Genomic DNA, 20,790 nt, shown 5'->3' with positions numbered 1-20,790 from the left:
TGTGAAGGGGGAATAACCCCCTGGCTGATCCTGGTGTGTTGCTGCCTCGGGGTAAGGAGGCAGCAGCTGTGTTTCAGCACACACAGGCTGAGGGTGGGGAGAGCTGGTGAATGCTGAATCCAGCTGACAGAGGAGTTCTGGGTCAGTGGGATGCTGACGTGGCCAGGTTGCTATAGGGACACCTGTGCCTTTAGGGTTTGGATCCTGTGAGGAATCGGGATGCTCTTTCACCTGATGCTCTTTCACCTTGCTTCTGTGATCCTCTCTTCCAGACACCAGCTTTGCTCCCCTCCCATCCCATCTCAGCCCAGTGGCAACCTCCAACCACATCTAAGAGGAGGAGGAGACCCAAAGCACCTACACCAAGCCTGGGCTGAGCACCACCTGCATCTCTGGCAGCTCTTTGGTGCCAGCAGCTGCCAGGCAGCACGTTGCAGCTCAGCTGGGAGGGGGCCCTTCCCTGTGCAGCCCCAATTAGCCACCCACAAGAGGATGATGGAGGTGACAAGGCTCTTTCTGGAGCAGGCACTGACCTACAAAGCTGTCCTCTGCCCAGTAACCTGGGCTGAGCAGCCAACATCCAAGTTTCCCTCTTTAAAAGCAGGTCAGGAGCCCAACGCTGCCTGTGTGAGGAGCTGCAGGATAAATGTTTCAAAGGCTGGAGGGGTGGTGTCAGTTCCCAGGCCTGGGGAACTTGGGTGGGAAGGGCTGGAGGAGGCAGGGATGACATGCAGGGAAAGGACATGCAGCCAGCCCCATGAGCTGCTGGGTTTGGGCTGGGGTGCCAGGAACCCCACCCACACAGCCAGGTCAAGCATCCACCTCCCCTGGTAGTGTGGCAGGGGGAGCTGGAGTGGGGCTGGGAATGCAGGAGCTCTGGGGAGAGGGGAATTGCATGGAGAGAAGGAAAATTCATCCCCAGAGCTAACCTGTGCCGAAAATAATCAGTGACTAATTTTATGCCTTTTAACTCTGAGTTATTAAAGATGAGGAGAGGGAAGATTGTGTCCTGGTGGGAGGATAAATGAGTGTTGCCATAGAAGCAGGGGGATGCTGCAGCACAGCTCAGTCTGGCTGGACCACAAACCATGAAGCCACATGGGCTTTGGGGGCGGGGGGGGGGGATGGTGGCTGATGCTCTGTGGCCACAGACCCCCCCCATGTGAATCTGAGACAAGCTGGCAGCCTGGGAAGCCAGAGGAGATGGAGTTGTGTTGTCAAATCAAAGCCAGAGAGTCAATATTTAGCCTGGACATGGAGCACAGCTTGTGTGCAGCCAGGGCCCCCCCATCCATCACGCTGCTGGGCTGCCCTGCTGGGCTCTCCCTCCGCCTGCACGCGCAGCCAGATCGTGTTTCCCCCCTCTCGGAGCTCACCCTGCTCCAGAGACAGTTTTATCAGTCTCAGGGCAAAGGAGAAGCCAGGATTTGGGGGGGTTTCAAGGGATTAGGAAAGAATTTGCCTCTTGGAGTCTCTTTCCTCCATCTGCATGGGATAAATGGTCTGATGGAGATGGAGGCTGTGAAGCTCAGCAGGGAACTGCTCAGGGCTAAACATGTGGAGGGGAAAAACGCTCCTGGTCCCTCCCCACTGCTGGAACTGGGTGTTGAAAGATCCTGGAAAGGGTGAGGAGAGCTGTCTGTGCAGGGGTCCAGCTCGGGGATGCTTTGCCTGCGCTCTGGCCATGCAGATGTTACCCATTCGACCCCTGGGTGCTTTGCTGGGAGGACCAGCTCTCCCACAGGAGGCAGGAGCAGGCTTCCCAACGTGCAGGCACCACGGGGAACACAATCAACTGGGAGCAGAAGGGATCTTTATTTGGCCTGTTGATGATTTTCTGCTTTCATTATGGCCCTATAAAGCAAACATGCCTTGCCAGTTAACAGCCCTGACCATACTGGAGTGGGAAAAATACCCTTGGTGTGTGTGCCCACAGCCCTGGCTCAGTGCTGGGGAGGGGGGGTTATGGGGAGGGGGGGTTGTGTTTACAGCTCCATCCCTTCCTCCATCTGCCTTCAGCTTCTGCAGTGTGTTATTTATACTGCAGCCCAGTTCGTGGCGTGCTGGGTCCTGTCTCTGCTCTAGAGGGGAAACCCCTGCCCTGGGAAGCAAATGCCTGGTCCTGAGTTAATGAACTGGTCCTGCAGCAGGACCAGGACCAGTCTCACCAGGGGTCTGGAGCCCTGGGAGAAGGCAAAGTCCCCTCCAGGATGTGAGTGCCCAGTTTATTCCTCCTTTGGCTCTTGCAATCCCAAGAGCTTTCCCCAGAAAACTGTCAGCCCTGCAGATGTGAAATGTCTCAGTTTGGGGCTCTGGGGGTTCTTTTTTAAACCTGGAGCCCCTTCAGAAGCAGCTCCCCACAAAAGGGATGTGCCTAAAGCAGCCTCTCTCCAAGGTGTGCCAGCCTGGTGCCAGTCACAGCTGCACCGTGTCCCCTGGGACACTGGCTGTACCTGCCCCTGCTGAGCTGGGGGCTCTGGGAACCACAGGCAGGGACAGAGCCTGATGGTCCTTTCCAGCTCCCCACGTGAGAGATGCTTCATCTCCTCATCACCTCCTGTGGGGAGGACCACATCCCTCTCCCCAGAGGTGGCTGTGGCAGGGCTCCTGGGGACCCGCTGCAGGACCAGGCACCACAGGCTGGTCAGAGGGGTTGGAGGCCAAAGCACCTGCTCTGAATTCTGGCAGAAAGCATTTCCACAGGGGTTATCCCAGCACAGCTGGTCCCAAGGGATTGCTCCTCCTCCTTCCCACAGCACCTTGTTGCCCTGGCAGGTTCACCTGCCTCTCTGCACCCTCATCCATCCCTCTCTGTGCCTTCAGGGGGGCTCGGAGAGGGACAAGCCACATCCCAGGTGCCCTTGAGAGCCCCAGCCCCCTGCACCTGCCTTGCTTGTGGCTTCCAGTGCCTGGGGCTGAGCTGCCTTTCCTGGGGTGCAGCAGAGTGCCCAGGCTCTGGTGATTGGGTGCTATTTTGCTCCAGCACCGATCAGCAGCTGTTGCTGTTTATTACCCTGCAGAGCTGGAGCCAGCCAGGGGGCTGGAGGGGAGGCAGCAGCACTGCTCAAGCCCCAGGTATGGCTTTTAGTGGCTTTTAACCCTTTCAGTTGGCTGGGGGGTGGGGTGGGGTGTGGGGGGGTGCAGCCCATGGGTACAGCCCCCAAAGCAGCACCCAGCCCAGTGCTGGCTGGTGGCAGGTCGGGGGGCTGTGGGGCCTGTGCTGCTGCTGCCCTGGAGTTGCACAGGGAGGGACAGGCAGGCAAGGGGCTATTTTTGGAAGTTTCTTTGATGTGAGTCAGTGGTAGAGGCAACCTCAGGAGTCTGTGTGGGAAAAGGCTCCCTCCTCCCCCCCAGCAGAGAGGAGCCGGTTGTTGGTGGAGCGGCTGTAGGTTTGGGTGTTTAAAGGGAAGAGCTGGCACGTGGAGTGTGTGTCTGAGGGAACAGGAGCATGGGCAGTGCCAGGGAGGGGGGGGATGCATGGGGCAGGCTTATGGGAGGGCTCTGGGGCTGGGGGTGCCCAGCCCTGCGTGGGCAAACCATCCCTGGCATCGGTGGCCATCCCTGCCCTGCCTGGTACTGCAGCTGCTCCGGGTCCTGTGGGTGACACAACTGGTTGGGGATGAGGACCCCACACAGGCTGCAGAGCCCCAAAGTGCATCCCCCTCCCACCAGAGCACAGACCCCACCTCCCATCCTGGGGGGATCAGACCTGGCCATGGAGCCGCTCAGCTCTGGGAGCCAGTGAACAGCCGCTCGGTGCAGGGGGTGTCTGTCTGTCTGTCTGTCTGTCTGTCTGTCCGTGGTGTGGCTGTCACGGAGCCCTGCAGCCACCATGGCAAAGCCTGGAAATGTGCCTGTGGCTGGAGGCAGCTGGGGCTCAGCTGGGGGTCTGGGTCTGCAGGGAGGCCGTGGCAGGGTGGCCGGGTGCCCCAGGGCGCCGCTGCCCACTCCTGCCTGGGATTTCTTTCACCCTTCTTGGTCCAGTGAGAGTCCCTCGAAGTGACACTGCAGCGGGTCCCCGTGGGGTGCTGGAGGTGGATTGGGGTCGCATGGGTGGGTGGGCTGTGCTCAGGGCAGGGTGGGAAAGGAGAAACTCCCCAGGAGCCTGGCACACTGCCTGTCCCTTCCTTGTGCCAGGTCACCACAGACCCCCGAGGACCCTCTGGGTTCCCATCCCACTTCACATCTGGGAAAAGCCCCTGTGTCATACCTGAGCTTCGGGGTCCTCGTGGGTGGTTTGAAGTCTTCTTTGAGGTCTGGTCACTCCAGGGTACCCAGAGCTTGTCCTGCTGCCCAGGCTACAACCTGAGCTGGCTGCAGCCACGTGTTTTCAGGGGGTTGGTTGCTCTGTGGTGGGGCTGTTCCCCTTCTGTGGGCCACACGACCCCAGCCCCTGACAGTCCCACCTGATGGGCTGTTCTGTGCTTGTGTTTGGCAGATGCTGACACACCGGTGAGCAGCCACAGGGAGAGCAGCAGAGCCCATGTGAGTGCTCAACATCCCGGGGCTGGGGGGCTGTGGTGTTCCAGCACGTTCATCCCAGGGGAGCCAAAGGCTGTTCCCTTCAGCTGTCACTGTCACTGATCCGTCCCAATGGGCAGCTCTCTCGTGGCACCGATCTGGTTCTGCTGACACAAGGCAGCAGCCAGCCCATCCCCTGAACCCCCCCCATCCCCAGCAGGGCTGAGCCCAGACCCCAGCACATCGTGCTCTTCCTCACCCCTGCTGGGAAGCAGGTCCTGGATCAAATCCACTGCCCTGCCTGGATGTGTGTGACTCTGCTTCTGTGTGCTGGAAGCAAAGCCCACCCCAGGGGCTGTTCTGGGGATGGGCTTGCTCACACCAGCCCACCTGTGTGCCTGCTCTGCAGGCTGGAGCCAGCTAGTGGCTAAATCCATCCTAGCTGCCCAAAGAAAATGCCCCAGTGTGTTTTTAAGGCTGTGGATGACAATACCTGTGCTGGGGTTTGGTGCTCAGGGAGCCAGTCACAAGCCTGGATAGCCTGGGGCTGGTGGCAACACCTGCTCAGCCATGGGGGGACCCAGGGAGTGTGATGGGGGGCTGCAGAGTGTGGGGACCAGGTCCCTCTCCAGCTGTGCTGAGCACCCCTTCTTTTGGGAGGGGGCACAGACGGGTACCATTACCCTCATCCCTCCCAGCCACACTGTTTGCTTTCCCCATGGGGCCATGCCATGCTCCTGCACCCCCAGCTGTGGCTCCTGCACCCCCAGCCGTGGCTCCTGCACCCCCAGCCATGCTCCTGCACCCCCAGCCATGGCTCCTGCACCCCCAGCCGTGGCTCCTGCACCCCCAGCCATGGCTCCTGCACCCCCAGCCTTGGCTCCTGCACCCCCAGCTGTGGCTCCTGCACCCCTAGCCATGCCTCTTGCACCCCCAGCCGTGCTCCTGTACCCCCAGCCATTCTCGTTCCCTTCCCCTCAGGGGCTAGAGGAGACGAGGACCCGGCTTGGCATCCCTGAGCAGGGTCCAGACGAGCCTGAGCTGAGCATGCCAGAGCCAGCGCCGCTCAGCGTGGACAAGAAGACGGTGGACAAGAAGCGGGCAGAGAGGGTGGGAGCCAAAGGCAGCGCTGCCACACCTCCAGGTAGGAGTGCTGGAAAGCCCTGCTCGGCCCCAGAGAAGCAGCCTGGCCCCGGGTGACCCCAGGGGCAGCTCCCCCAGTAACGGTGCTTTCCTTGGGCATCCCCAGTCCCCAAGAGCCTCCCGGTGCAGAGGAAGGTGGAGCCCCACAGCCTGGACCCCGAGGAGGAGCCGCTCCTCTGGGAAGGTCTCACCCTCAACAAGTGCATCCTGGTGGCCTCCATCGTCGCCCTGCTCAGTGTCACCTTCCAAGTGTTCCAAGGTGAGCTGGGAGCCAGACAGAGTGGGACAGGGTGGCCAGACCCTGCTGCCACCTCCTGCCTCCTCTCTCCTCTCTTCCAGCACCGTGCTCCAGGGAGGGAGTCAGCCCTGGCAGGCAGGACGCTCCACCACCTCCCCTTCATGGTGGGTTTGGATGCTCTGGGCTGCCCCAGTCCCCCAGATCCATCCTGAGATGGGGGTCATGTCTCAGGGTGGGGTGGTCCTGGGACCCCCTCTCTGGGACATCACACCCAGCTGACAGTGGCCTGTCCCTCTCCCTTCCCAGAGGTGGTCAGAGCCGAGGTGGAGCAGGTCCAGGAAACGCTGACTGCCCAGCCCACCCAGCCTCCCCAGCCTCCCCAGCCCGAGAGCAGCATGCTGGAGGACAGTGGTGAGGATGGTGAGGATGATGATGATGACAGCGATGCTGACAGCAACCTGGTATGGATCTGGGGAGGGAAGAGAAACAGCACACCCAGGGCACCTTCCATGGCAGGGAGCATCTCGTTCCCAGGGGGAGGGATGGAGAGGGGTCCCTTGGGCTCTGTCACTGGTACCTGGTCCTTTCTGTCCCCCTCCAGGCAGAGCCCTGGATCTTCAAGAAGTGGTTTGGCCGTTCCACACCAGAGGATGAGGCTGAGGATGAGGCTGAGGATGAGGCTGAAGAGCCCACAGAGATCCCTGAGGTGCCACCGGCTGCGGTGGAGATGAAGAAGAGCCGGGAGAAGAGGCAGGAGAGGAAGGAGGAGAAGAAGGAGGAGAAGGAAGAGAAGAAGGAGAAGGAGGAGGAGAAGAAGAAGGAGGAGAAGTCCCGGGAGGGCCGAGCCGCCCAGGCAGAGCGGAGCAGCCGGAGGGAGGCACGAGCCAAGGACAGGGCGACAGGGGACAAGCCCAGCAGAGCCCCCCGGCCCCCCCGGGACCCCGAACAGCAGCCCCAGAGGAAGCGGGGCCGGGAGGGGAGGGAGAGCCAGCGGGAGCGGGATGAGCCCAGGAAGGAGGGATGGAGAGGCCGCCCCGGCAAGGCCGATGGCAGCAGGGAGACCCCCAAGCGGGACTGGAGGCAGCAGAAGGGCAGGAAGCCCTGGGAAGCAGCGGCTGCCCCGGGGAAGGACGGCGCTGCCAGGCCCAGGGAGGGCAAGAGGCGCAACTGAGGCCGGGGCAACCGAGGGGGCTCCACGATGCCGAATCCAGGGGGGTCCAACCCGGCTGCTGCCCCCAGCATGGGCACCCTGCATCTCCCTGCTCTCCAGGCATCCTTGTGCCGGCAGCGCTCCAGGATCTCCAAGCAGCCTGGGAACCTGGCACGAGCCTCCCCAGGGACTTTGGGCCCCCCTGGATTAGAAGCACAAAGGCAGCCTGAAAGGACGGGGTGAAGGAGCTTCTCTTCATCTGGGCTTCGCGCTACCTCTCCATCCCCACCCCAAATCTCTCCTGCAGTTCCTTTGCAGTTGTGGTCCCTGAGGCATCGGGGCAGCACAAGGGGGGGGGTACAGGGGGTCCCCACAAACAGAGTTTGTCTCCAGACTGGGGAGCACTTCAGTTAATGGTTTTATTCAAAATCAAGAGAGAAGTGTATCGAAGTCAGGCTATGGCCACCTCCAGAGGGACAGCAGGGGAACAGCCACACCAGGCCCCGGTGCCATCGCTGGCAGGGGGTGGGGTGAGAAGCTTGCTGGTAACAAAACAGGGCTGGGGAGCCCATCACCCGGGGATCCCTTCGGGCCTTTGCCTTCACAGAGTCGCTTTTAGGAACAGAACACAAGTGCAACCTCATGCAGCACTGCAGCAGCCCCAGGAGACACTCGCAGCCCCGACCCACGGCAGGTTTAAGGTTTTTGCTAAATGGATAATGGTTAAAATAAACTATTTTCATTTTTAATAAGGAATTAAATTGACTGTTTTAAAAAAAAAAAACAAAGCAAGGAAAAAAATATCTTGTCCCTGGTTCTGTTTGTGTGTTTTCTGTGCTTCCTTATCCCTGATGGACTCAGCTCAGAGCTGGCCAGGGGCCCCACGCGGGCTGTGGGGTGGGGCTGCTGTGTCCCCCTCCCCAGCCCCATGGGGACACTGCAAAGCCAAGGGCTGGTCCCAGCACCAGGTGGGCTGCAGCCAGGATGAGCCCAGGAGCTGCTTTCTGGGGATGCAGACCCTGCAGCCCCCCCAGCACGTCTCCCTGGGAAGATGATCCGGAGGCAGCCGGGTTCCCGGTGCCGCCTGGCGCGGCCGCGGAGCAGGTGCCCTGGCAGCGGGTTGCGCCTGCTCCTATTAATGGTGGGAGCAGCCCGGGAGCTGTAATGGGATCGTTCCCCTTGCTCAGCACTCCCTCCCCTCGCCCCACGGCTCTGGCAGCATCCTGGGAGCGGGGTCAGCATGAGGCAGTTGCAGCCATGACCTGACAGGGACCCAAAGCCACTGCCAGCGGCTCTCCCGGGCCCCCAGCTCACACAGGGACGGGTCTCCAGGAAAAGGCTGAGTCCTGCCAGTGGGGTTTTGCCTCCTGTTCTGCTTCTGCAGGCGGAGTTGTGTGGCTGGGAGGGGGTGGAGTGACCGGCTGTGGGCTGGGAAAGGGCCACAGGATGCTGTGGGGCAAGAGGCTTGGAGGAAGCAACGAATTCCCTCCCCGGCTGCTACAGGAACAGAAGGCAAGGGGTAAATAAGCTGGATCTGCCAAGCCCTGCCCGCTCATGATGCTCCACAGCACCCATATCCAGCCCAAACCCCACTGCAGGGACAGAGCTGCTGTGGGCACCTCGGGCATCCCCAGCATCAGGGGTGGGCACGGGGTAAGGCTGGGCTGCAGAGCAGCCCCCAGGGACCAGCACAGGCACAGACAAACCCAGAAGCAGAGCGACACTAACGAGCCAAACCATGGGGAACAGACACAGGCAGGGAGCTCCTGCCTGGGGGAGAAGCACCAGCTCCCGAGCTGCAAGGGCAAACTCGGGGTGAGTGGGGTGGGGGAAAGGGCTGAGGGTGAGCCGAGGAGGTGGGCAAGCACCTCTTACCGACACCCACACTCCTCTGCCACCATGTTGGGGAACTTGCGGACCTCCAGCCCGGCTGCGGAGAGGCTGATGATGAGCTGGTCGGAGTAGCGGACGGGGACGCAGCAGGGAGCGCGGCGGAGGGGCGAGCCCCGCTCCTGCATGCCCAGCAGCAGCACCGTGTGCGAGGAGTAGCTGGGGACGCGGGTGGAGAGGGGCAGCTTGCAGGGCCCCTCGCAGTTGTTGGCGGTGTAGGCGGTGGGCATGACGATGAACTGGCGGTCGTGCAGGTCGATGCTCAGCTCCTGCAGCCGGCAGTGGGCCTGGTGCCGGGCGCTGCGGTTCTGCCTCAGCACCTTCCTCCTCTCCTGCCAGTGCACCCGCACCGCCTGCAGCGCCTTCAGCAGCAGCAGCGCCTGCAGCTTCCCCGAGCCAGGCGGCCGCTCGCCCACCTGCCCCTCGCCTGGCACCGCTGGGAAGTAGCAGAAGCTCAGGAGATGCTGGAAAAGCCCCATGTTGGCTTGGAAAGCCGGCATGTCCCTCAGCTCCTGGATCACTGCCTGCAGTTTGCCCATCAGCAGCTGCAGGACGGTGTCCTCTGGCTGCCAGTCCCCCAGGTGCTGCTCCAGCAGGGCCCCGCTGTCCTGGGGGAAGAGCAGCACCGAGGGCTCCTCTGACTGCACCAGCCGCTCCAGCGCCGCCTCCTCTGACAGGTTGAGCAGCTGGTGAGGGAGGGTCTCCATCACTTGGAAGTCCAGCCAGTGGTGGGAGCTGGGCTGGGTGGGCGACTCACTGGAGGGGCTCAGGACCTGGCGGATGAACTGGGTCAGGATTCCCAGGAACTGGCTGCTGCCACCAGGCATCAAGGACGAGGTGTTGGCTTGGCTCAGGGTGGTGGGGGACGGCAGCGCCTCGGTCCCAGCCTGGGGTGAGCTGTTAGGAGAACACAAGGAGGGTCACAGGGTCCCCTTGGACCCCGAGGGTCCCACCAGGCCCTGCCCCGCATCCTCCTGCCATGGTCCTGTGGCTGGAGAGCTGGGGCCACCCAGCACATCCCACGGCTGCATAAGTGCCACCCACCTGAGCCGTGGGTACGGAGCCATGTCCACCACCCCATCGGCAGAGAGGTAGGAAGAAGGGGCCAAAGCCGCCTCCTCCTCCTCCTCCGGCCGCGCCTTGGCCAGCAGGAGCAGCACGGGGGTCATCCTGGTGAAGCACTTCTCATCCGAGCCGAAGAGGAGCTGCTGGGCTTCCCGGGGGAGCAAGGGGGCACCTGGTGGGGGGGGAGAGGAGCGGCGAGGATGGGAGGGCAGAGGCTCCCACATGAGCCCACCGCCCCCCACGGCAGCCGGGGGAGGACGATCCTTGAGGGGATCACACAGGGCTCTGGCCACAGAGGCCAGGGGCTGCCCCGGTCCCTACCTCCCTCTCCTCGCCTCCTCACGGCCAGGGACGCCTGGAAGCTGAGCTGCTCCCTGCTGCGGGTCACGGAGGCTGCGACGGCTCCGAGCGCCAGGTACCGGGTGTTCCCGGCGAGGCAGAGGCTCTGCACGGGGCAGAACGCCCCGGGGCACCGGGGACGTGGGTCAGGCATCGCGGGACGGGGGGGGACACGCTCGAATGAGTCCTCCCGCCCCGGTCCCTGCCGCTCCGGGGCCGCCCACGGGACCCCCGGCGGGGCAGAGGGTCCCGGGCGAGCCGGGCATCGGCCCCGCTTCTCCCGGGCAGCGCTGGAGAGTCCTGGGGCGGGGGGCTGAGGGGGGAACCGCGGCTCCCCGCAGCGGGCCGGGGCTCCCGGGCCGCCCCCGTCCCTGCCAGCGGCTGCGGCGGGGGAACAGCACCATCTTCAGGCCCCGCTCGGGGGGCTGGGAGCGGTGGGGATGGGGATGGGGGTGGGAAAGGGGACGGGAGGGGTGGGAAAGGGGCTGAGGGGTCGAGAAAGGAGCTGGAAAAGGGGATTGGGGGGACGGGAAGGGGAATGGGATGGTGGGAAAGAGGGAAGGGGGCTGGGAGGGATGGGAAAGGGGGTGGGAGGGGGGATGGAAAAGTGACTGGGATGGGAAAAGGACTGGGATGCCTTGCGAGGGGCTGGGAAAGGAGGTGGGTGGGATGGCAAAGCAACTGGGGAAGATGGCAAAGGTGCTCGGCCAGCAGAGCCCAGACACCCCCTCCCACCATCCCAGCAGCCAGGACGGGACCCCCCAGCCGCCGCTGCCCACCTGCTCCCATGGCAGCCCCGTGCCAGCCGCCAGCAGCTCCTCTCTGCCCCCGGCGCGGCTGCCCGGGTAGAAGAGCAGCAGAGCCCAGCGCAGCTCCCCCAGCGCCCGGCCCACCTCTGCCTGGAACACCAGCTTGAAGCGCAGCTTCACCTCGGCTTCCCACTTCACTGGAAAGGAGCAGACAGAGTGGGTGAAGCACCCGTCCCACAGCCCGGGAGGAAGATGGGGGAGGAAGGGGCTGTGGGGCCAAGCATCCATCCCACGCAGCCCACAGAGCATCTGGGAGGGAAGCTGCTGGGGCGAAGGGATGTGCCAAACCCCCTCCCCATTTTCAGGGGGGTGCCCAGCTTCCCAACTGCCCAGCACCAGCGAGTTCAGCTGAAAATTCCAGCTCCAGGAGGGGAGGGAGAGGTTTGAAGAGGAGAGAAACAGCCTCGACCCTTTTGCTGCACAGAAGGCCGGGTTACAAACTGAGGGTTGTGCTGTTCCTCAAGCCCAGGGCTTAGGACTGAGGACAGAGGAGTGCAGGGTGCTGATTTTTCCTTAAGGCTGAAGCTGCACAAGCAAACCCAAGACCCAGAGCTCCTTGGCAACACTGAGCATGGGAGATCAGCATGTGCTGCAGCAGACTGGCTGCCAGGCTGATGCCAGAGCTGGCACAGGGCCCTGACCTGTGTGATTAAGGCAGAAAGTGAGAACGCTCAGAAGTCTCAAAAGCAGAGCAGAAGCCACCAAGACTGTGGCACTTGGGGCATTAGGCACAGGCAGGGACAAGGCACCCTGCTGCACACACACAGTGCCATCACCACTAGACCTACAGGGTCTTCAGAGCGTCCCCAGAAAGACATTTTACTGCACCACTTGGCTAATTTTAAAAGGAACCCAACCCCACAATTAAACTCAGTTTAAATCTCTGCCTTAGAGCCAGGAACCAGCACGGGGCTCCCTGAGCTCTGTGCTCACCCCAGCACAGGGATTTCACACCAACCTTCATCCAGGTGCAGCACGAGGAATCGGTCCTGCCCCGGCTCCATCACGTGGGCACGGATGTGCTTCAGGGCACGGAGAGCAGCACCTGCCTCCCCAGCAGCACAGAGCCCAAAGGTCTTCAGGGAACTCTCATCCCAGCTGGTGTGTTGTCTCAACAGCTTGATGAAGTTGCTTTCGTAGCGGGTGAGCACACCCAAGACTTCCAGGTGCCCCGTGGTCAGCCCGTCCTGGTCCATTTTCACCCTGCACACGGGTCCCTCCAGCCCCCCGAACGGCCACGGGTACAGGCTGGAGCGGGACCAGCCGGTGCCCCCATCCTCAGCCACGTCCTGGAGGCATCCTGCTCCTGGGCCAGGCTTAGGGAAGAGCTGGGTAGCAGCAGCCATCCTTGATCCCGTGGCTGAGCTGGGTCTCTCTCTGTCCCGTCCACTCGTGTTCCCTCTCTTCCCCTCCTCTGCCTCCAGTCCCAGCTTCTCCAGCAGGCTCAGCTCCAGCCGGCTCCCCCCAGGAATCCTTTCCCCTGGGCCCCTGTTTCTTGGGAGCGCTGCAGAGGGGACCAACAGCCCCAGGCACAGCACGAGCACCCTCAGAGCACCCTTCATGTCCCCACTTCAGCTCGAGCCGCTCTCACACCTCCCAAGACTCTCAGGCAGAAGGGGAGGACAGCGTCTCCCTTTTAAGAACCGGTGGCCTTGAGTTGACAATGCACAACACACCTCCCTTGAGCAGCCCAGGGGCTGTCATGCAGGAGAGGAGGGAGGGTGATGTTTCAAAGCAACTTCTGTTTGTTCTATTTTTGGGTTTGCATCTAGTATTGGAAACATGCAGAAGCTAAAGCTGTTTTCTCCTGCTTTGGAGGGACGCACGACCTTGACTTCAGATGTTTTCTAAAGGAGGGTGGATGTCTAGATGTGGGTCTTCAGGGGGACTGGCACATACTATTCCCACCAGGAGGGAGGAATTACTGAGGCTGGGAGGAGGGGGATAGAGACAGATAATGGGGCAGAACTAAGTAAATGCATGGAAAGCATTCTCCTCTCTTCACTGGGAAACCTCCCTGCTTGGCTGGCACGGCGCACGCTGCAGCGTGGAGCTGCCTTGCAGGGCTGGTAACACACCCAGGCTCTGGGCTGCTGGAAAGAGAAGCTCATGGGGTGCAGCAGCAGCAGCCTGAGGACTTTGGACACTTCAGACTTGACTTCAAGACTCTCACGTGTGTGAGAAGGATTTTTCCACCTGCGAGGTGCCAACACTCACTGCAGCACTTGGGATGGGCAGTGCCACCCACCCACCCCACCCAAAACTTACCCAAGGGATCTCGTGTTCTCCTGGGGGGTGTGGGGAAAGGCACACCAAGGTTCCAGCTCACCCTCAGATCCTCCTCTGGGTTGGCAGGACTTGGCAGCTCAGAGCTCAGGCTCTGGCTACAGAACCTCACAGACAGGCTGCAGCCCCAAGCCAGAGAGGGACGAAGGGCATCACACCACATCTGCAAGGGCACATCTGGCTGCTGCAGGAGCTGTGATGGAGAACACACACCTGGCAGGGGGAGACCCCCCCCAGACAAGTCAGCTCTGCCCAGCTCCTGCGTTTCAGGGCTCCAGGCAGGACCCATGTCAGGAGGACAGAGGCCCTGAGCCCTCCATGGGAGGGGTGTGAAGCTGCAGCCAGCACAGCCTCCCCCACCACCCACAAAACCAGCAGCTCAGCCCCCACCCAGGACCCTGAGATGTCCCAGTTCAGTCAAATGAACCCTGGAAAAGGACAGAGAGGAGAAACCTCCAAACCTTCTACTTTTCAATGGGAACCCAACAACTGCCTGAAGGGAACACTTAGTATTGAACCCCAGGAGCTGCCAAACTGGAATTGAGAGGTGGGAGGACAAACACAGTTCAACTCCCCCATGGCAGCAGGTGCCTCCTAACGCTGCAGACACTTACTGAGCTGTAAGGATAAACTAGGGTTGAGCAGCACTGCAGCTTTGCTCTTTCCTTTTGCCTCACCATTCCCAGCCATCCCAGCCACCAGCACAGACCAGAGCAGCAGCACCATGTGAACCCACGTGTGGCATGAACAGCCTCTCCAGCAGCAGGCAGGAGCTGGGAAGCTGCACACTGGGAAAGGCTGATTCTTTCTCTCAGCTGTCAATGAAATCCTGCCTGGCACTTCCCAAGGACTCCCCGGGCAGCAGCACAGCTCATTTCCTCAGCAGAGGCGTTCCCATGCTCTGAGCCAGCAACACCCCAGCTACAGAACTCCAACACCAGGAGGAGAAGCTTCCAAAGGCAGCAGGAGCGATGCTCTTCTGATTCCCACCACAATCCAGTGGGAAGATGGAGAAAAATCTGGTTTAGAAAGTTAAAATTCCCCTTGTGCTCCGTTCTGCCCACCCAGGAATTATTTGGGATCCAGCAACACCTAAAGCCAACAGAGCTGAGCTGAGAGGGAGCTCAAGAGGGAGGTGAAGTGCCTGGAGATTCCCAATCCTCTCCTCTTTAGAGGATTGCCAAAATGTAACTGGTTTGGGAGGGTTTTTTATACATTTAAGGGCCAAAGGTGAACAAACAGCAACATTTTTAAACACAGAGGAAGGACAATTGAAAATCATTTAATGAACCGGGGGGGGTTCCTAAAAATCTGGGCATACAAAGAGAAATGCTTCCCCAAACCAGCTGCGGGCTGCGTACAAAAAGACAGGAGCTGGGGGAGTCCAGGAGGGGCTTCAGTTGGAGGGAGGCGGGGGGGGGATAGCGCCAGGCCCCTCTGTGGGGAGGGGAGGCCTCATCATGGGCGGCAGAGGAGCTGGCGGGGGGACGCCGGGTGCTGGCGGCAGCTGTGGTGGCACTGGAGGGGGTGGCACGGGTCCCGAGGGCGGCATGGGAGGCAGGGCCATGCCCCCAGGAGGAGGGGGGGGCATGGAGTCGGGCAGGGGGGGCCGGGGGGGCAGGCCGTTCATCAGCGGGGGCGGAGGAGGCCGCTTCACCGTCGGGGGCCCCGGCGGGAGGTTTGGGGGGGCCGGGGGCTTCTCCATCTTGAAGTGGAATTGAAGGAAGAACTGGGGAGGGGAGAGAGAAGCAGAGATAAAGGAGCAGTCAGTCCTCAGACCCCTCTGTGCAGCCTCAGCCCATTGCCCCTTGGCCCACCTCCTGTCCCCTGGCTGCAGAGACCATCGCCCACCTCTCTGCACCCTCCTGGCAGGGCAGGGGAGGTGGGGAGAAGGGCTCCCCTCAGCCTCCTCTTCTCCAGGCTCAACACCCCCAGCTCCCTCAGCTGCTCCTCAGAGGATTCACCCTCCAGCCCCTTCCCCAGCCTGGCTGCCCTTCTCTGCACTCACTCCAGGACCTCCACACCACAGGCTCACCAGACATCCACGTGCAAGAAACACGTGGCAAGGAGCCAGAGAGGGCACAGTGCCACAGTCACACACCAGCTGCTGCTGCTGCTGGCAGCTGGGGATTCTACACCCCAGGTTAGAATCCCACAGACAGGAAAACCCTCCTGGCAGGAGGAGTCACTGCCCAGTTGCACTGAGGGAATGAAGATTTAAGCGTCAAAGCCAGCTTGGGTATCCCTGTGTGCACCCTTCCTGCACTGCCTTGCCCTGCCCTGCCCTCCTGTCCCCCTCTAACATGGTGCTCCAGCTACCTGCTTGGTTTCCCTGTTCCAGTGGGTCCAAAACTTCCCTTCTGCTTTGTCGATTTCTCTGCTGGGCACCTGTAAGAAAACAGTGTTATTCAACTATTATTAGCAGCACCAGATTAGCTCCACAGCCTTTTTTAGCACCAGAGCCTGCCAGATAAGCAGAGTTATTCCAGGCCCTCGTGAGATGTGCTGGTCTCAGATGTTATTAGATAGAGATGGGGGGCAGGAAATTCAGTTGCTTCTCTATCTGTCAAGGACAAGTGTGCTGGCAAAAAAACCCTTCTTAACATCTGCACAAAGGCTGAGGAGCAAAGCCCAGAAGGCTCCTTTCTGTGCCAGACACCAAGAATTCAATGGCTCCCCAGGGCTCAGCGCACAGCCTGGGTTTCATGCCAGAGTCCTCCACTGAGTTTTAACGACTTCCAGCCATGTCTTCTTGACCCTCCATCCACTCAGTGAACCCCTCCCGAAGGCCCAGAGGCCTGGAATAACATTCAGTGGGAATCAAACACCTTGGAAAAGATGGGAAGGGAGCTTTCCCAAGAGTCAGCCCCACAGCTCACCTTGAAAGCTATGGTCTCATAGGGCTCTGCTGCCATCAGGAGGTACTGCCAGCGCCGGTCGGGGGGCTCGATCCTCTGCTCGTAGGCTGACATGAACCGGTGCCGGGGCATGATGCTCTCTGCAATCTCTGGGTAATCAATCTGTGGGGACAACATCCCCTTTCACCCCCATTTTCTACAAAATAACACCCCCCTCAGCTACAAAGGGAGACCAGAGACAGAGAACTGAGGGCCACCAAAGGACTCCCATCGTGGATTTGCTGAGTGCAAACCCCAGCAGAAGACTAGGGAGGTAAAGCCTTTAACTGTAACTGATTTAATTAACCCTGCAAGGAACTGCTCCTTTAGCAGCACTTCTACCTGGATAACCCAGACAGCAGGGATTTTAACACTGCCCTTACCTGGAAGAGGAGGCTCTGCTGGCCTGTTTCTGGATCTCTCTGTTTGGTCACTGCAAAGGAAGTAAGAAAGTTCAGCCCATCACACACCAGGGTTGGAGGAACATTATTTATACACAGGAAGCACACAGAGCTTCCAACAACAACATCTTCCAGGATTTCCCTCCCATTTATCAAAAAATAATGCCACATTGTCTTTAACTGAAGCTACTACTGTGTGCAGGTTGTAGGGAAGGGCCCAAAGGAGGACACTGGGGTGCTGGAGTGTGTCCAGAGAAGGGCAATGGGGTGGTGAAGAGTCTGGAGAACAAGTCCTGCAAGGAGCAGCTGAGGGAACTGGGGCTGTTCAGCATGGAGAGAAGGAAGCTCAGGGGAGACCTGATTGCTCTCTACAACTCAGAGGATGTAGGGAGGTGGGGGTCGGTCTCTCCTCCCAAGTGACAAGTGACAGGACAAGGGGAAACAGCCTCAAGTTGTGCTGGGCAGGTTTAGATTGGGTATCAGGAAAGATTCCTTCACCCAAAGGGTTGCCAAGCGCTGGGATGGGCTGCCCAGGGACGTGTTGGAGCCCCCATCCCTGGAGGGGTTTAAAAGACACATAGATGTGGTGCTTGGGGACAGGGTTTAGTGGTGGGCTTGGCAGAGTTAACAGTTAAACTCAACAATCTTAAAGGTCTTTCCCAATCTCACTGTTTCCAAGGATCTCCACTGGAATCCAGGTGCTGTGGGGCAAAGACACCAGAGCAAAGCTGAGAGAAACCTGCCAGGTTTTGTACTGAAGGCCAAAACCATGGGGAGTTCACTGAAAAAAACTTAAGCTATAGATACAATGAGAGATTTATGAGCAGCAGTGAGACAGTACAGCACAACAGAGGCTGTAACATCACCATCTGCATGAGCACCACTACGGGCTGAACCACTGAGACACACCAATCTATTATTAAACTGCTTCTCCCTCGACTGTCAGCAATGAAGAGATGTTCCATGGGCAATTTAAACAAGAAAGGACATCAGGAGATAAGCCCATATCTTATTCATGGGCAGATCTGCTAAAAAGACTGATTAATAATGCACATCCCCAGCCCTGTGCTTCAGGCAAGCTCCAGCAGGCATCTGGTGACAGACACCCTGATGCTGAGGTACCTTTATAACCTGGTCGTCCAATTTTCACAAACTTCTTCACTTCCACTTTGACTTTTTCTGGGGCAGGCTGGGCAGGGGCCTCCTTGGCTTCCTTGGCAGCTCGGCGGGCCCTGGATTAGTTTGGAACAGGCCAGATTTAGGTTAGCCATGCTTGCTTGTGAAGGGGAAGCCAGGAGCAGTTTGAATCCCTGAGTGTGGGCTGCTGAGGGCTTCACAGAAAGCACAGCAGGACAACCTGCTGCTTCTCTACCACCTGCAACATCCACGCCTGACACCCTGACTACAGAGGGCATCTCAGTTAACTCATCCACTCCCAGGATGATCCACAGATGGATCTGTGATTTATTGGAATAAAAAAGCAAAAAGCAACCCCCCCAGCCAGACTTCTCAAGCAAAGCAAACTGCTCCTCTTAAAAAACATCTCTCAACCCATCTCCACAAAAGCAGATCCTTGTAACCAGCCTGTTGGCCTTTAAAACTTGTTCCTCCTCCTTCCTTCAGAAGCCCCTCAACTGGCTTTGAAATTGAGCTCCACAATTCTTTTTGGAGCAGATTTAGTCCACACCCGATGGCAAGTGCCAGGCTGGTCACTAGGAGACACACACAGTCAAAGAACACACAAGTGTGGTGTGTTCAAGGGGTGCAGATGCACACAATGGTTATTTTAAAGTGCTGAGGTCAGAGAGAATAAAGCTACAGCAGGGAATGACTTACAGGTTGGTCTGATGCTTCTTCCCCTGGGTGTGTGCTAAGTAACTTCCCTGGAATAAAAAACCCAAGGAAAGTTAAATGAAGACAGGGCTGTTCCCACACTGCCTTGTGCCTCACATTGAGGAGGATATTTTAATCCTTTGCAAAGAGGAACCTTACTCAAAACCTGCAGATTCCTCTCAGCTACTGAACTGTCACAACCCATCAGGCTTGACACATCCAGGCTGCTTCCCACCCATCACTTCCACAGCAGCCAGGTCACCAGGCATGTCCCAGGTGCTGGCACTTGAAGGTGTTATTAGTAATTATATATTATTGTATATGTATAAGATTATATTATATATATAACTATATGTAGTACTATTATTGTAGTTATTCTATATAGTAATAATAGGAGTACCTGCTGCTGAGATGAGACCCACAGCCCCTCAACTCACCTCATTGTTGTGCAGGGTTAGGCAAAGCTTGCATTCATAAGAGCCCAAGTGGTTTTTCATAAAATAGGGGTCCTAGGAAGAGAATTGTTAACAAGTTACAGACAAAATACACAGCAAAGTAACAGAATAATGAAAAGATTTAAGGCTGAACTACTCCTGTGCTGGAAGAACTGAGTTTGTAGATTTAAGTTAACAGCAGGGCAATGCTTTAGGATTCTAAACCCAGAGAGGAATGACAGCAGCCCTGTTAACTGGTGTCAGCACACCCAGCTGCTGGCAAGAAAGAGCAAAATATGACCCAGCCTCAAGAAAATCAAACCCCACAAGTAGCAGCACTTGCACACAGGAGTGCTGGCAGCTCTCTGATCAGCCCTGCCACAAACATCCCTCGTTCCACACCCACACTGCCAGAAAACAGACTATCCCATTCCAATCCACAACCCTCCACTAAACCTCTTGCCCTCTGAGCTGCACCACGCAGGCCACGCTCAGTGCTCACCCCCCAGCACCGTGTGGGATGGAGCCAGGTGTCTGTTGCTCCCCAGGCAGGCAGAGGCCAGGGCTCACCTTGTTGATGTCGATGGTCTCCAGCGCCAGCTGCCGCAGCCTCTCCCTGCGGTCCCGGTTGCTCTCTGAGGCAGAGGCGACGCCTCCGCTCCCCGTTTTACCTCCAGGACGATGCTGAAAATCCATGTTGGGGGCTGCTGGGGTTCAGCTACTGATGGAGAAAGAGAGCCTGGGAAAAGGAGGCCCAGCAGCGTGAGCTGAGCACCAGCTGTGCCCTGCACACCCCCTGCGCGGCGCCTGTTGAGACAGAGCCACGCTTGTGCCACACAGTGAGCTGAGCAGCAGTGAAACGACCCCCAGAAACGAGCCCCCCATCCCATCCCATCCCATCCCATCCCCATCCCATCCCCATCCCCATCCCACCCCATCCCATCCCCATCCCATCCCCATCCCATCCCCATCCCCATCCCATCCCACCCCATCCCACCCCATCCCACCCCACCCCATCCCATCCCCATCCCCATCCCACCCCATCCCCATCCCCATCCCCATCCCCCCCCATCCCCATCCCATTCCATCCCATTTCCATCCCATCCCATCCCACCCCATCCCCTCAGCTGCTTCTCCTCAGAGACACGTTCCCCCCAGCCGGCCCAGCAAAGCCCCAGTGAGGCGCAGCACCCACCCCAGTGACTCTTCCCCCTCTCCCCACCCCCTCAACAGAAGCACCTCCAGGACCCCCCAACCTTCCCTCCGCACAGCAAACAGCCCCAGGACCTGCCTGGAGCCGAAGCCCCTCTGCATCACCACCCCCTGAGGCCCCAAAGCCAGCCCCGAGGCCAGGGCTCTGCCCCAGCAGCCAGTGAAGCCCCAGAGCCCCCCCCCCCCCTTTTACCCAGTAAGGGGCAGCCCCAGAGCCCCCACTTCCCCACGCACATACCAGGACCCCCCAGCCCGGGTCAGAGCGCCGCAGGAAAGCCACAGAGACCCCCCAGCCCCTCTAGAAGAGCAAATGTCCCTCTCGACCCCCCCCAGCAGGCTCTGCGCCCCCTCCCACACCCCAGCCGGGGGGGGGGGGGTGTCCCAACCACCCGCACACCCCCAGCCCGGGCCAAAGGCGCTCAAGCATCCACCAAGCGCCCCTCGGCAAGCGTGAGGCGACCCCTCAGAGCCCGCCAAGGCTCCCGCCCCCCCCCCCGCGGGTCAGACCCCGCAGCCCCCCCCCCGCCGCACCTCCAGCCCGCTGCCCGGGCCCGCTCCGCGCATGCGCACGGCTGCCGCGGCCCGCGCCGAGCGCTTCCGGGCGCGGGGAGCGGTTCCGGGCCGCGGGCGGG

At 59.8% G+C, this 20,790-nt stretch overlaps 3 protein-coding genes across 4 annotated transcripts; 1 reads left to right on the top strand and 2 right to left on the bottom strand.

Moving 5' to 3' along the window:
* Nucleotides 1-2,968: 2,968 nt before the first annotated feature.
* JSRP1 (junctional sarcoplasmic reticulum protein 1) lies at nucleotides 2,969-7,744 on the top strand. The gene is made up of 7 exons (XM_084276226.1): nucleotides 2,969-3,075; nucleotides 4,439-4,485; nucleotides 5,443-5,605; nucleotides 5,711-5,863; nucleotides 5,944-6,006; nucleotides 6,149-6,303; nucleotides 6,444-7,744. The coding sequence occupies exons 3-7, from the start codon at nucleotides 5,509-5,511 to the stop codon at nucleotides 7,011-7,013; spliced, it is 1,038 nt and encodes a 345-aa protein (XP_084132352.1). The 5' UTR covers nucleotides 2,969-3,075; nucleotides 4,439-4,485; nucleotides 5,443-5,508; the 3' UTR covers nucleotides 7,014-7,744.
* A 995-nt stretch (nucleotides 7,745-8,739) lies between these two features.
* Nucleotides 8,740-12,657, bottom strand: AMH (anti-Mullerian hormone; the record flags this gene model as incomplete). Its single annotated transcript, XM_084276331.1, has 5 exons — nucleotides 8,740-9,779; nucleotides 9,927-10,119; nucleotides 10,269-10,392; nucleotides 11,066-11,232; nucleotides 12,054-12,657. The coding sequence occupies 5 exons, from the start codon at nucleotides 12,655-12,657 to the stop codon at nucleotides 8,864-8,866; spliced, it is 2,004 nt and encodes a 667-aa protein (XP_084132457.1). The 3' UTR covers nucleotides 8,740-8,863.
* A 1,990-nt stretch (nucleotides 12,658-14,647) lies between these two features.
* SF3A2 (splicing factor 3a subunit 2) lies at nucleotides 14,648-20,737 on the bottom strand. Of its 2 annotated transcripts, none has more exons than XM_084276401.1 (9): nucleotides 20,690-20,737; nucleotides 19,517-19,685; nucleotides 18,950-19,021; nucleotides 18,516-18,562; nucleotides 17,802-17,911; nucleotides 16,662-16,711; nucleotides 16,261-16,401; nucleotides 15,701-15,769; nucleotides 14,648-15,110 (listed from the first exon to the last, which is right to left on the bottom strand). In XM_084276401.1, exons 2-9 carry the CDS (start codon nucleotides 19,640-19,642, stop codon nucleotides 14,778-14,780), a joined length of 948 nt encoding a protein of 315 aa, XP_084132527.1. In that variant the 5' UTR covers nucleotides 19,643-19,685; nucleotides 20,690-20,737; the 3' UTR covers nucleotides 14,648-14,777. The 2 variants fall into 2 exon arrangements, with proteins under 2 accessions (XP_084132527.1, XP_084132528.1); XM_084276402.1 differs by having other exon boundaries at nucleotides 19,517-19,667; nucleotides 20,690-20,706.
* Nucleotides 20,738-20,790: the final 53 nt, after the last annotated feature.

This window comes from Gallinula chloropus, assembly GCF_964237585.1.
Source record: "Gallinula chloropus genome assembly, chromosome: 28".
Classification (NCBI taxonomy): domain Eukaryota; kingdom Metazoa; phylum Chordata; class Aves; order Gruiformes; family Rallidae; genus Gallinula; species Gallinula chloropus.
This window is presented reverse-complemented; position numbering and strand designations above follow the sequence as displayed.

What these genes read in the sequence shown, in the direction of transcription:
- JSRP1 (XM_084276226.1), top strand. Translation starts at nt 5,509, where the DNA reads ATGCCAGAGCCAGCGCCGCTCAGCGTGGACAAGAAGACGGTGGACAAG. An exon ending in CAGCGCTGCCACACCTCCAG is followed by an intron (nt 5,606 to 5,710) that starts GTAGGAGTGCTG and finishes GGGCATCCCCAG; the next exon opens with TCCCCAAGAGCCTCCCGGTG. An exon ending in CACCTTCCAAGTGTTCCAAG is followed by an intron (nt 5,864 to 5,943) that starts GTGAGCTGGGAG and finishes CCTCTCTTCCAG; the next exon opens with CACCGTGCTCCAGGGAGGGA.
- SF3A2 (XM_084276401.1), bottom strand. Translation starts at nt 19,642, where the DNA reads ATGGATTTTCAGCATCGTCCTGGAGGTAAAACGGGGAGCGGAGGCGTC. An exon ending in AGCAGAGCCTCCTCTTCCAG is followed by an intron (nt 16,402 to 16,661) that starts GTAAGGGCAGTG and finishes TTGTCCCCACAG; the next exon opens with ATTGATTACCCAGAGATTGC. An exon ending in GGAACAGGGAAACCAAGCAG is followed by an intron (nt 15,111 to 15,700) that starts GTAGCTGGAGCA and finishes TCCCCTCCCCAG; the next exon opens with TTCTTCCTTCAATTCCACTT.